The sequence below is a fragment of the Hypoxylon fragiforme genome, assembly GCF_022984875.1.
Source record: "Hypoxylon fragiforme strain CBS 206.31 chromosome Unknown GGS25scaffold_4, whole genome shotgun sequence".
Classification (NCBI taxonomy): domain Eukaryota; kingdom Fungi; phylum Ascomycota; class Sordariomycetes; order Xylariales; family Hypoxylaceae; genus Hypoxylon; species Hypoxylon fragiforme.
In genome coordinates, this window is record NW_026054759.1 from 1723624 (window position 1) to 1737094 (window position 13471).

The 13471-nt window shown below is 47.3% G+C and overlaps 4 protein-coding genes across 4 annotated transcripts; 2 read left to right on the forward strand and 2 right to left on the reverse strand.

Annotated features, from left to right (window-relative positions):
- Positions 1-301: 301 nt before the first annotated feature.
- Positions 302-2903, reverse strand: GGS25DRAFT_486168 (acid phosphatase/Vanadium-dependent haloperoxidase). The gene is made up of 3 exons (XM_049260603.1): positions 2697-2903; positions 2079-2633; positions 302-1969 (listed from the first exon to the last, which is right to left on the reverse strand). Exons 2-3 carry the CDS (start codon positions 2324-2326, stop codon positions 838-840), a joined length of 1380 nt encoding a protein of 459 aa, XP_049117741.1. The 5' UTR covers positions 2327-2633; positions 2697-2903; the 3' UTR covers positions 302-837.
- Positions 2904-4916: 2013 nt separating this feature from the next.
- Positions 4917-6676, forward strand: GGS25DRAFT_232848 (carbohydrate-binding module family 18). Its single transcript, XM_049257034.1, has 4 exons — positions 4917-5384; positions 5444-5614; positions 5679-6014; positions 6074-6676. Exons 1-4 carry the CDS (start codon positions 5008-5010, stop codon positions 6558-6560), a joined length of 1371 nt encoding a protein of 456 aa, XP_049117742.1. The 5' UTR covers positions 4917-5007; the 3' UTR covers positions 6561-6676.
- A 521-nt stretch (positions 6677-7197) lies between these two features.
- GGS25DRAFT_486172 (ribosomal protein L2) lies at positions 7198-9217 on the reverse strand. Its single transcript, XM_049260604.1, has 3 exons — positions 7923-9217; positions 7781-7854; positions 7198-7714 (listed from the first exon to the last, which is right to left on the reverse strand). Exons 1-3 carry the CDS (start codon positions 8935-8937, stop codon positions 7610-7612), a joined length of 1194 nt encoding a protein of 397 aa, XP_049117743.1. The 5' UTR covers positions 8938-9217; the 3' UTR covers positions 7198-7609.
- A 1540-nt stretch (positions 9218-10757) lies between these two features.
- Positions 10758-13016, forward strand: GGS25DRAFT_232928 (A/B/D/E cyclin). The gene is made up of 5 exons (XM_049257035.1): positions 10758-10821; positions 11014-11075; positions 11175-12431; positions 12488-12626; positions 12677-13016. The coding sequence occupies exons 2-5, from the start codon at positions 11067-11069 to the stop codon at positions 12775-12777; spliced, it is 1506 nt and encodes a 501-aa protein (XP_049117744.1). The 5' UTR covers positions 10758-10821; positions 11014-11066; the 3' UTR covers positions 12778-13016.
- The last annotated feature ends 455 nt before the right edge of the window (positions 13017-13471 follow it).

The following is a 13471-nucleotide window of genomic DNA, read 5'->3' on the forward strand; positions in this document are numbered from 1 at the left end:
CCGTAACCCACCTGAAAGAGGGGACCCTTACCAGTGTCTACATAATATACCTGGTATATGCATATACACGATAGTTATATATTATATATAGATGAGCGAATGAGGCTGGTGTGGCCGTGGTCGTGGCACCTACTGTATATATAGCCTATACACCAGAATGGAGAGGATAGGGAGTCGAAGAGAAGTGGATGGCTCATAGGCTCATAGGCTCATAGGCTGGCAGGTGGGTAGGTGGGTAGGTAGGTACTCGAGCTTCAATAGTAAATAAAAATCAAAGTTCGTTCTTTTACGCAAGGCAATCCTCATCAATCCAATTCCATTAAGTGTTTCTCTCCTTCCGTCAGGTTCTGGAAAGACGCCTAACCTGAACGACTGTTTCGCGGTAAATAAACATGGTCTCGGATAGACTATACAACACCTACACCTCTTTTTAAACGCTCTGCTAACTAAAGTATATCTGATCAAGATGCCTGGGACTCAAGAACAGTCATCTCCATTCCATTATCATTATCACATCTTAGCTCTAACAGCCGCATTGCTTTATGTGTTTTGTCCATCCTGCCTACATCCGTGTATATAGGAGAAGAAGTACTGCTTGAATGGCGAGCAAATTCATCATCATTGATATCGCGTATCTTGATTTATGCATAGCAATGTAGTAAATCTGTTGAAGTTGACTTCGTGAGTGAGTGGCCGCAGTCTGCCTTCCCCAAACCCCGTCTATGCGCAGCCCTAGGATGGATTCTTCACATATGCAAGGTTGCCATCCCATATACTCCAGTCAAAATCGTACCAGAAAACACGACGCTATCCCTCTAAATTCAAGGTGATTTTCTCTCAAATTCGTTCGTCCAAAACGCCGGCGGTTCCTGAACTTTCCCCGCGTGATGGATCTTCCCCCTTCCTCAGTCGCATGCCCAACTCGATATCGTCTATGCGTTGTCCAGCGTGTCCTTCTGCTTCATCGCCGGGCCTAACCCAATGTTTATTGTCCGACGCATAACTCCAAGACCCTAGACCAGCCCAGAACGACTTGTCGTGGCTGCGAGGACCCCAAGCCCATCCAGCGCCAGATCGGATCGGCATATGATAATACCGGAAAGCGAACCACGCTGTAATGGTGCCTATTATGAACCCAAAAAGAATATCGAATCCGTGATGTCTAAAGTCAAACCAACGCGAACTGGCGACAAATATGGCAGTGAAAAATGGGAGAACGGTTATGACGAGGAGGTAAAGAGGCGGCGCGGCCGCTTGTCTGCGGATGGAAATGATGGCCGAGTTATGTAGCCCAATCTGTCTGACAGTCGCTGGGTCAGAGAAAGACCCTGACCCATCTGTGTGCTCGCGTCGCACTGCTTCGTAGGATGTGTCGGTAGTACGGTTTCGCAGCCGTGACGGGAAGGCAGTAACTGCGCCCGTGTCGCTTGATGCCGCGTCATGTGGTACGAACGGGATCGTGATGGCAAACTTGCTAGCCAAGAAGAATGAGAGGTAAATCAATCCTGCGGCGGCAGAACTTGCATGTCCCGAAGGGTAACTGCGAAACCCATCGTCGAGAAAGTGTCGGTCTGGATTTTTGCAGATATTCGCACTAACTAATTGACCATTATATATGCCATTCAAGGAACCGTCATCGGCTGGGGTATGGAAGCCGACGATATAGTCGGCCACATTGAGGATGTCGGGCTGACATCTATCTAAGAGATCCGGCCGCGGTTTTCCAAAAAGATTCTTCATGCCCTGGGTGATGATCCAAGCCGAGATCAGAGATAAGGCCAAACCCAGCCACCCCGTATGTAACTCCCATAGCTTCCGCTTCCAGATTAGAGACTTGGGGGTGCCCTTCGGTACAGTTGGTCCGGGGACGAAGATTAAAACGACGATTAAGATAACTGCGATCGGAATGACAGCATTGCAAATCAATAATAGAGCCGAGTTTACGGTTTCGTGAACGGTAACTGGAAAACTAATTGACAGTCAGGCTTGAGAAATTGATCGACGACAAGAAAAGGGGTGGAGATGGCAATCATGGCAATCATGGTAGTCATGGTGGTCATGGTGGTCGTGGTACGTACGATATATTGGGGTCTTGTAAACTAAAGGGTCTTTTATTGGGTGTGACATTGCCTAATATGACACCAACGACGCCGACAACGACAAGTATTATCCAGTCGAAAACATAGGAACCGATGACGAGGGCGCTGAACTTGGATTTGCGTACCGGTAGACTCGGGGAACGATGGTCGGGCATTTTGCTGTAAGGATGAGCAAGTAGAGGGGAAATGGAGTTTAAAGCTGGGATGTGACGGTCGTCCTCGGGCATATTTGAACCAAAGCTTTATCGTGTAGCCTTATAGGCTTTTACGTATTTCGGCATCAGATGGGACCAGAACTAAGGGGCGTGAGGTTATATGGGGGGAGGTCGAGAAGGGGTGAAGGAAAGGCGCGAAAAGAGTGCAAAGGTGTACAATAGCTAAAATAGTGCGCCAAAGGGATACGGGTCTTGGGTGATTCGTTCTTTTTCATTTACCACCAAAGTTGTATTGTATTGTATTGTATTGTACAGCCCATACAACATGCCCTAGGTAGTACAGTACCGACTAGTAGGTGTGATGAATCTGATGAATCTGCTGAATCTGATGATTAAAGAAAAGATTCCTCCAGGGCTCTTTGTCTTTTCAAATTCAACTAACCTTACAATGTTGTAAGAAGTGCAAGAACCAAGATTCCCGACGCAACCTGGCAACACCAAAACTCATGCGTCTCGCTGCTAATGAATGCCAATGTTAGATCATCCTGTGCCGCGCGCCCTGGAGAGTCCTTGGAGGTAGGGGGGTTTGAGACGAATAAGTTGATAAAACCCAATGAGGTGACAGGTTGCGTGGGTCTGGTGGCTTGGCTCAAGTTTTAATGGATGCATAGACGTCTATGCAGTGCTGGAGCCTGGAGGTGTTGCTAGGTAACTACACTACATATGTACTAGGTACCTAGTTAGTTACTGCTGATAGGAATCAATCATTGATTGCAATTGCTGCGGGCCACTAAAATCTGATCCATGGAGAGGCTATGCATCACTAAATTAGATTTTACTCACCTACTAGGTAGGTACCTAGTACATATGTAGTTACTATTTACCTAGTAGAGTTTCATACGTACATAGTACCTGTGCCGCTGTGCGATGCAAGTCACTGGTCACTGTTATTATGTCACAGATCACGAGCAATTGTGGCTGGTGGCCATTAACTAGTAACTACTATGGAGAACATACGTGGCTTGGATTTATAGGAGAACTTGCACAATGAACCACGAATTCTGCAGATCGACCGTGGAATCGGCGTGGATCATCTTTATCTTCCATCTATTCAGATCCTATGGAAATCTCATCCAGGTGTAAAAAAAACCTTATCGAAAAAGGAAGATGGCCATAGGCTATTAAATTAAGAAAAAAAAGGGGGTGATCGACTCAGTCAATCTATTCAGAGACATCGTTAATTATCTCGTTATCTCGGACTCCAGTCGATTTCAGATTCCAGCACCAACACCGCCACGCTTTAATAGTGCTTCTTACATAGTTAGTACTCAATTCGAAGCATTCGCGTTCCACCTAATTCGTAACAATCTAAATAATCTAGAAATAATCTAGCAATCCTAGTTTAAAGCTTTGGAAATCAACTTGCGAGTGAGTTCCCTGTTGTTGGGGGCGATCTTGCAGCTGTTGGCGCACACGAAAAAGATCATGAAGATGAAGAACTCTGCATATGCCTGTGCTACTGCGGCTCGGAGTACGACCCGGATGAGCCCGAGCTACGAGCTGTGCCTTATACATACGTACCTTGTAGACTAATTGGTAATGTCTTGTGCCTTACGAACTATGTGTAGCCTTCAATGGTCTTGAAGCAAAGTCCGGGTACGGTTACTCAATGTCCATACATCTAACCTAACCTAGTACCTACCTCTATAATAGGTACACACTTACCTAGTAGGTACTAGGAAAGCCATGGCTGGTCCAGCCTTCTCCAGTGTCTTGTAACTCGGAAAAGAAAAAGGCATGGTCATGCGCGCCATCTACCCAGGGAACGATCTATCTTACCCTTTGAGCTCAGTGCCTCGAACTATTCGGTTCCTGAAAGAAGAAAAAGTAAAAACCAGGGGAAAGGGGGGGAAGCTCCAGAAGGGAAAAGCATGTTGTCGATTGATTGACATCAGCTATATTCCAAGGCTGAGATGTTTTTGTAGACACCCGCAAATTTCCGTCCAAAGTGTTGCTATCGTCGCAATGGTGAGATAATCTCCAGACTTCATCAACTCAGCTCCGGTTCCCATTGCATTGTACTACCGTGATAGAACAGTCCGGTCTCGTATTCGACAACTGCAAGAACGGCTTGGCAAGCCAACAAATAATCCACCGCTGAGTCCAGCCTGGCTAGCTGTAGGAGATTCTTTCGCCTCATCTACCTGACCAAGCTTCCTTCGTACAACCGTGAGACCTGTTTTGTCTAGGATTGTTGGAGGATCTCCACACAATCGGGTCATAAAAATTTCAAGATCGATCTGACATCCTTATTTCACTTATTGCTTTCTTTTTCCTAAATGAAAACGTGGGGAGGAGAACATGGGCTTACGGGCTTGCGGGCTTGCTTCGTGCGATTTCATTGGCGAAGAATGCTTGCATCTAGCCCAACCCAGGTCATCGTGGCATCGTGGCTGCAGGTCATTTTTCGTCCCCTCCTCGCTCGTGCATGAGCCTCTATCGGAGCGGGCTGTCAGCTCTCCTGTCCTCTCCTGTCTAGCTGTAATTCCCGTAAATTTCTGCTGTCCTTGAGGTAAGCCGAGAGCCCCGTTCTATCCGAACCTGTACTGTAGTTGTGATACATATATCATGGGCATCCGGCTCCTTGCACTTGACTCTCCCCGTTCAACTGCCAGATCTGCCCGACTGTTCACTCGTTCCAAGGCGCATTCGTTCTAAGCCAAATTGTACATTCGCTTGAGATATCTTCCACCATGCGTTCGTGTATCCTAGTGTCTCAAGTTCTGGCGAGCCAGCTTACTGTAAGCTTCGCCTTGTCGCTGCCCCTGTGGCTTAGACCGCGCGTCGTCTCCCCTGACTTGACGTGTGGGAATGTGGGGGCAGGGACAGCGGGATATACCTGCCCTGACAGTCTTTGCTGCTCCCAGTACGGCTATTGCGGCAATACGACCAATTACTGCTCGGCCGGGTGCCAAAGTTCATTCGGCTCTTGTGGTGGATCCGGCGGCGATGGAGATGGAGGGTCCGGGGATGATGGTGATGGGGGATATTCCCCTGATCTGACATGCGGCACAACGGGGGCCGGAGAACACGGTTACATCTGTCCCACTGGCATGTGTTGCTCTCAATAGTTAGTACTCGGGAAACTCGACCCTCTTCGGAGAACCAAAAACTGATATCTGCATTTAGCGGCTATTGTGGCAACTCGACAGATTATTGTTCGACCGGGTGTCAATCCGCATTCGGATCATGTGGAACCAGCAGTGGAGGTAACCAAAGTCAGGATTCTAGCGATGGAAGATGCGGTCCCGACTACGACAATGAGGTGTGTAGCGCTACCGAGTGCTGCTCGGCTTCTGGGTAAGTTCCATCACCGGTTGTACAAGCTGTGTAGTCGTTGCTCATGTCTTGGTGTTACCAATAGTTACTGTGGTACTACCGAAGACCACTGCCGCGCCCCGGACTGTCTCTTTGATTATGGCCCGGCTTGTGATGCGAACAAGACTCCTGCAGGTAGTAGCACGTCGACGCTGGTACGGTCTTCTCTGGGCAATATAGCGGTCGGAGGCGCAGGGGTCTACGACTGCGAAAATGCGGGAGATGTTGCCTTGACTTTCGACGACGGTCCAGGTCAGTATACAAGCGAGCTTTTGGATCTATTGGCGAGATACAACGCCAAAGCCACCTTTTTCATCACCGGCATCAACAACGGCAAAGGGGAGATCGACAATACAAGTCTTGCGTGGCCTTCGATAATCCAGTAGGTTCCTTCTATATTGAATAACTGCGTTAGCCCCTGAGCTTACCCACTATCGTCAGACGCATGCATACCGAAAACCACCAGATTGCCTCGCACACATGGTCGCACGCCGACCTGAGCGCAGTCACTTCCGCGCGGCGGCAAGATGAGATAATCAAGAACGAGATGGCACTGCGCAACATCCTAGGCTTCATTCCGACGTACATGCGTCCTCCATATAGCTCGTGTACATCAGCCAGCGGATGCGAAAGCGACCTAGCTGCATTACGGTACCACGTCATCTACTTTGACCTGGACACAGCTGACTACCTCAACGACTCACCCACCCTTATCCAAAATTCCAAGAATAACTTTGACAATTATTTTGTGGGGACATCACCCGACGACGACGACGCGCTGGTTATCTCCCACGATATCCACGAGCAAACCGTACATAATCTGACCGAATATATGCTCCTAGGACTGCAGAGCCGCGGGTATAGGGCTGTCACAGTTGGTGAGTGCCTTGGCGACCCGGTTGCGAATTGGTATAGGCAGGTTGCGTAGACGGTATGTGCTTGAACATATTCCGCCGATACCAACGTCGATACCAATGTGCCGCGGGCTGGTACGATCACCTGGGTCACAGATGGGCCTTACCCAGGAATGCATTTTGGTAACATCAAGAGTGATACGAGACACCCTGGGCACAGGAAGCTTCGTGGTTATATAATGAGAAGCAGGATGTGGAATGAAGTCAAATGAATATAATTGATAATTCGTATATACATACTTCGAGTTAATAGTACATTACTGTCATTACATGTAGGTGCTTGCTACATATGTAGTAGTATGAGTATGTATCTAGGTAGTTAATAACCAACAGTTTTCCCTTTTCACCTTTTAAATTTAGAAAGTGATAACTAGTGAATTTTGCCTATTTCGTTGTAGATCCACGCACTGTTTTAGACACTACAATTATTACCTCAGGCATTTGGTTGGGATTGGATATAACTAGATAGGGATGGATAGACGTCGTACCCAATGAGTCACTGATTGATACCTACCAATGGCTACCATAGCAATAATGTCTCGTAATAATCATGTGACGAAGATGATCCTGGGAATATACTACGTAGTAGTTTTATATCCTTCTAGTGTAAATACCCGGGAAGCTAACCAACGAAATTAAGGGGTTGGACAACTTGGACTTAGTTAATCAAGCTCTGCTCACCTTCATTTTAAACAAGATTTCCACTGGAAGCTTGGGCCTACTTCGTATATCACATATTGTCATAATTAATGAAATGCTTCAGGGTTAGATTTGATTTTCATAACTGTACCCGAAATCTTCGAGATGTGGCGTATTCGAGAAAGCCAAGGGGAGTGGTGGTCGGGTGGCTGGATTGAGGCAATACAAGTGTAATTGGATACACCATGCTAATAACAATCATTACCTAGGTAGGTAGTAGACATCGAGAGTGTTGCTCTTGGGCTCAGTTTCATATAGTACAATTCGATATAAAAGTCTCGTTCTGCTCGCCGAGACTCCAACTAAGATGTACATATAGACAGAGTATACAAGTTCAGTTTCGAGGCAAACTGTATCATCACGATCACTTGCTGTTCTTGTCTCTCCGTTTGCCCATATTTCGTACTCGAGGAACCACAACCCATTTGTTGGGATTGTGCTTTCTCCGTGTCTTGTAACCACCTTTCGACTAGTATTGTCAGTTAGCATTTAGCATTGAAAACCAATTATCTCTCAAGAGATGGACGAGACGCACCGGTGTACCCCAAGGACTAGTAGGGTGCCTATTTCCCTTTGATTTACCACGACCACCACCGTGAGGGTGATCCACTTGAAATCGGTAAGTTAGCCTCATGTTCGGTATCATCGTTTCCAAAGCTTCTCATCACATATCATACCTTTGTTCATTGCTACACCACGTACTGTAGGCCTGATATTCAGCCATCTACTCCTGCCGGCTTTACCAAGTTGTCGGTAATGATGATGAGGGTTACTGGAGACACCAACAGTTGCGCATGCATCCTTGCTAACTCTCCGGACTTCTCCGCTCTGTAGCCGGACAGTGACATATTTACCAGTCACAATTCTGATACCATCAGCTCCAACCTCCTCGTCCTTGCTTTCAACGACAGCGAAAGTACCGGCACTTCGACAGAAAACGGCACCCCCTTTAGGGTGAGAACCAACATTGAACACAGGCGTGCCAACAGGGATAAGATGCAGTGGTAAGCAATTCCCACGATGGGCTGTCTTGGCTGCTAGAATACCCGGGTCGATGACTCCACCCATGCTATCGAGAAGGTCCTGAGGGATCCCTGAACGATAGCTCTGAAGTACGTCTCCAGCTCTCATCCCCTCGGCGGCTATGATGTACGTCTTGCGGCCGGTGGCTTCCTCGGTGAGTAGCGCAATATGCGCGCTTCGGTTTGGGTCGTATTCGATTCGTTCAACAAGATGAGGGCCAGAATTCCATCGGTGGAAGTCCACTGTTCTAAGCCTTCGTTTAGCACCCCCACCACGGTGTCGGACAGTGATGCGCCCATTATTGTTGCGGCCTCCTTTCGCCATACCCTTTTTGGGGAGGGTTAATGGGAGGAAGGGCCGGCCTTTCCATAAGTGATCATTGATAGGTCGCTTCAGATGTCGTACACCAGGCGTTCTAGGCTTATAGGTACGCAAGATCACAGTGGATTGCCTTTCCGACTTGGACACGGAAGGTACATATTCCTTTGCTGGCCTTGGAGGGGCCCTGACACCCTTGGGGATCGAAGGGACACGATCAATGACTGGATTAGGAGGACGTGCAGCTTCGCGATATGTCGCATAGCTTCGGAGGGGTAAGTTGGAAGAGCATTGGCAGGCAGTCAGCACCCTCCGAGTGGAGAGGGAGAATATCCGAGGCTGTAGCATCATGTCATGTCGCAACCTGCAAATCGCCTATATGTCAATTGACACGAAGTCGGCGATGGAAAGAGGTGAACCAGAAATCAGAACAGAATCCGAAGCTATCTATTCTGGACTGGACTGGGGCTTTGGATTGGGCTGAACTGATCAACCTTCATATCATTCAAGTCACTTTCCATAAAATATAAATCTTGGCGTAATGGGATGGATGATAATTGGGAATTGGGAATTGGAAAATTCACACTGATTAGATCTTCCAGAGTTTTGCCGAAATGCTTACATACTTCGTACTATGTACATATCACATAGTAATTAACTATTACCTAGTAACTACATATGTAGTGTGTACGGCATAGTAGTACTAAAAACGGATGCGGCTGAAATTCAATGGCTTTTTATTTTAAGAAATGCGCAGTGGCGATTGGATGGTTCAGCCACATCTTAACTACCAACACGGGATCACGTCACTGGATTGGCCGAGGGCAGGCAATTCTCCGGGTCGGAGCGACATAGCCAATCAAATCTGCGTTGCCCCGCGGTTGCTCTTGTTTATTTTAACAGGGTATGGTGGGGCTTGTCACGTCTCTAAAGTTTAAATAAAAAAAAAGCAAAAGAAAAGCAGTTGCGGGCGGGACCGTTGTCGGGTCAATGTACTCTGGTACCGTGTAGAATCCCAAGATCGCGTTTATAGAAATCCACTCTTCACATTTAAACCACTCTTCTTCCTTCAATGCCCACTGTCGATGAGGAAAATAAAAGGCACCTACAACTTACAACCAACAACAGACAAACATAAAAAAAAAAAGGTTGATCCTTAACCGTTCTTCCTTTCCCTGAATCATTACATTCGACCATTAGACCATTTGTTCACTAGCATCCAGCCTTTCTAAGAGGAACCTTGGGACTTGTCGGAATAGATCCAATATCATTCATCAATCTTTGCTCATTGATCCGTTTGACTGACCCGATTTGAACGATTCAATTAACACTGTCTGACTTCCGTCTGACTCTAGTGGTAGCTTGGACCAAGTCGCGTACAAGGGGTTGGTACATACGTTTGTACAATTGATCCATTTGATTGATCCCTCACACGGTATGTACTTACATCATACAGTAACTACAGCACCTACTGTACCTGCAGTTAACCTTGGAACTCTAAAAAAGCAAACTGACCAGCGATTGACCAGGCCCGGAGAGTCGGCGGAGACACCTAAGTTTTAGGTGCCTACATACATAGTACAATTGAGCTTTTTAGCTGTGCCCCATTGACTTCAGTACCTTGCAACTTGCAAGCTATCGAGGTACCTCGCTAAACCCATTTCGGCTACTCATCCATTCATCGCGGTCATATCGCGCTAAGGAAAACTTGCCCAAGGAAACCGTGTATCACTACGTACTTCGCACATAGATAATACACTCAAGCAGCTAGGTACAGTACCTCCTCTTCCTTCAATGTTTCTATCAAACCAGTCCTATCCACTTCAAAGTTAGGGCAGTACATAGTACTTCCAAACCCCCCAAACATTGCCTACTTTTTAGTACCTTGCCCAGTACACTCAATGCTCCCTCAAAAACATTGAACATCACTGCTCCTCTTACCCTCCCTCTACCATATCAACAACCCATCAACAATAACAAAACACCTCCTCCTCACCTTAACCCACTCTCCAATTACTTTCTCTATTCCTCTTCCACACTCTCCATTACTTGATACCCTTTTATACTTCCAATTGCAACTTTACATCTTTCTTCCACGAACTTGTCACGTCTTAGCACAAGACAAAACACCATCAAGACCATTGTAATAATAGCAGTACGCTGATGCTAAACGAACCTTATTAGGTATTGACATAAACAGGCTTGCTTGTTGAAGCTCTACCCAAGTGAATCCAAGTATGTTCCAATCTACCTTTTTACAAGCTCTCTCAATCACAATCTTTCACTGGTAGTTCTGGTGTTTGGTTACTATTGTAGCCTTCCTACATTCACATCACGCGTGTTTGGCGAAAAACTTTCACAGTGCCCCATTACCAATGACCCAAAAGCGCATCTTAGGTTATTATAACTAATCTTTTTATTTTCTAGTACTTGTTTTTCAGTCCAATTGTGTCAATCAAAGCACACAATTAACTAACAATATGCCTCCCGTAAGTTTGACCGCTGTTACTTGCTGTTACCTGCCATACCCGCTTACCATAGCTACGCTTTACCGCGTTATTCAATCCTGACTAATCTAATATCCACAGGGACGCCCCGCCCGACAACGCGTCGTTTCCAACGAGAATGATGAGAATAGTTCCACGCGTATGACGCGTGCGAAGGCCGCTGCCCTTGATGTCGATGTCACGACCCAGGCTACAAAGCAACCCTTGCAGTCCAAGAAGTCCGCAGTCAATGCGAACCCCGCCGCCCAGCGAAAGCGCGCCGCCTTGGGCGATGTCAGTAATGTTGGAAAGGGAGAAGCTGTAGAGGGCAAGAAGCCCGCCGCCAGTAAGGTTGGCCTCGTCTCCAAGGCCGCCCAGCCTACCGGTGTTCAGAAAGCGCAGACTCGTGCCGCATCAAGCCGGCCCGCCCTCGCTACCAAGGAGACTAAAAAGATAGAAGTAAAGCGCGCAGGCTCCGGTTCTGGTGTCATGGGTGCATCTCACAAGCGAAAGGTCACCTCCACCAGCCTGAAGCAAGGCATTCTTGCCGAGGACGAGCCTGTTCGCAAGAAGGTTCATACTACTGCCGAAACTGAATCAAAAAAGCAGGACCGCCTCGAGTCGCAGTCCAACAAGTTAGCCGCAGCCACCGAGAAGGCATCTCTTAAAGAGCAGGAGCTTAAGCAGGAAATCAAGCAGTCAGAAGGAGAGGTGGAGCTACCTGAAGGTGTCAAGAGCTTGGAAGAAGATGGAATTGATGACCCTTTGATGGCTGCCGAGTACGCTACCGAGATTTTCGAGTACCTCCGCGATCTTGAGGTCAAGGCCATCCCCAATCCTCAATACATCATACACCAGGACGAGCTAGAGTGGAAGACGCGAAGTATCCTTGTCGACTGGATGATCGAGGTTCACACACGATTCCACCTTCTCCCGGAAACTCTATTTCTTGCTGTCAACATCATCGATCGCTTCCTATCTCAGAAGGTTGTTCAGCTCGACCGCGTTCAGCTTGTTGGCATCACTGCCATGTTCATCGCTGCCAAGTACGAGGAGGTCATGTCACCACACGTTTCGAACTATAGATTGGTTTCGGATGATGGGTTTAGTGACGCGGAGATCCTTAGTGCAGAGCGCTTCATCCTTGAGACATTGAACTATGACCTCAGCTATCCTAACCCAATGAACTTTCTTCGACGTATCTCGAAAGCGGACGACTATGATATCCAATCCCGTACGATTGGAAAGTTCTTGATGGAAATTAGCATTGTCGACTACCGATTCCTGGCGTACCGACCTAGCCATGTTGCTGCCGGTGCCATGTACCTTGCTCGCATGATCCTTGACCGAGGTGAATGGGTATGTTATTAGGACAAGCTCGGGGTTATGAATTTTGCTTTGCTGACTCTTCTTAGGATCCTACTATTGCTTACTATGCTGGATATACGGAAGAAGAGATTGAGCCCGTGTTTGAGCTCATGGTCGACTACCTAGCACGTCCCATATGCCATGAGGCCTTCTACAAGAAGTATGCTAGCAAGAAATTTATGAAAGGTGATCGACCCGAACTCTCGTATTTGTGACTTTTGGCTAACGATATAAAGCATCTCTCATTACCCGCCAATGGGCTAAGAAGAACGCACCTATTTTTGGGATTACGGATACGAAGCTATCAGTAGATCAGATCTCGGCACTAGAGTATTGATTTCGCCGAAAGGCATACACAGACTCTTACATGACAAACCGTAACGATATCCTTACATTGTAAACCTTGTTCAGTGTCTGGATACTCTAGATCCCTGTTTGGATGATGGCCTTACGATAACTTCTATGATGATCGCGGCCTATGACTCTCATATTTTATTGTGCCTGGATCCTGCCGTCTAAGCTCACGCTCCACGACATGGTCAAGATCTCTCGCTGATGCTGATGGTCTATGGAATATATGGCCGTCTTGCTGGTGATGCGAGTGGCCATTTCATTACGCCATGGGTCCTTTTTCCTTTTCGCAGCCCAGCCTGCGGCTGTTTATTGCATCTCTGTTAGCCCTTCATTCCTTTCTCTTTATGCATATGGCACACGGTGACCGCATGAGGGTGGTCAGGCGTTGAGAGGTGGTGGCGTCTGGTCTTGTTTCCTATAGTTTCCAGAATCGGTCAATACGCTGCTATTGGGGGTTTTTATGCAATGCATTGCAATGCTTGGTCGGCCGGCCTGGTCTCTCTTCTCTATGGATGGGACTCCTTGCCTGTTCATCTTGGCCAAGTCTCCTCGGGGGGTTTTGCTGGATGGATGCCGGAAGCTAATGGTCAACCTCACGGTTGAGGGAGGATTACGTCCTTGTACATATTATATTGCTATGCCGTTACTGGAGTAGGACATGGACAAAGGTGGGGTGG

Bases quoted from the DNA above. Each gene is read 5' to 3' on its own strand.
- GGS25DRAFT_486172 (XM_049260604.1), bottom strand. From the start codon at position 8,937: ATGATGCTACAGCCTCGGATATTCTCCCTCTCCACTCGGAGGGTGCTG. The intron at 7,855-7,922 runs GTATGATATGTG...ACCGATTTCAAG, and splicing joins TGGTGTAGCAATGAACAAAG to TGGATCACCCTCACGGTGGT. The intron at 7,715-7,780 runs GTGCGTCTCGTC...TGACAATACTAG, and splicing joins CTAGTCCTTGGGGTACACCG to TCGAAAGGTGGTTACAAGAC.
- GGS25DRAFT_232928 (XM_049257035.1), top strand. The intron at 12,432-12,487 runs GTATGTTATTAG...GACTCTTCTTAG, and splicing joins TCCTTGACCGAGGTGAATGG to GATCCTACTATTGCTTACTA. The intron at 12,627-12,676 runs GTGATCGACCCG...AACGATATAAAG, and splicing joins TAGCAAGAAATTTATGAAAG to CATCTCTCATTACCCGCCAA.
- GGS25DRAFT_486168 (XM_049260603.1), bottom strand. From the start codon at position 2,326: ATGCCCGAGGACGACCGTCACATCCCAGCTTTAAACTCCATTTCCCCT. The intron at 1,970-2,078 runs GTACGTACCACG...ACTGTCAATTAG, and splicing joins TTACAAGACCCCAATATATC to TTTTCCAGTTACCGTTCACG.
- GGS25DRAFT_232848 (XM_049257034.1), top strand. From the start codon at position 5,008: ATGCGTTCGTGTATCCTAGTGTCTCAAGTTCTGGCGAGCCAGCTTACT. The intron at 5,385-5,443 runs GTTAGTACTCGG...ATCTGCATTTAG, and splicing joins GGCATGTGTTGCTCTCAATA to CGGCTATTGTGGCAACTCGA. The intron at 6,015-6,073 runs GTAGGTTCCTTC...CACTATCGTCAG, and splicing joins GCGTGGCCTTCGATAATCCA to ACGCATGCATACCGAAAACC.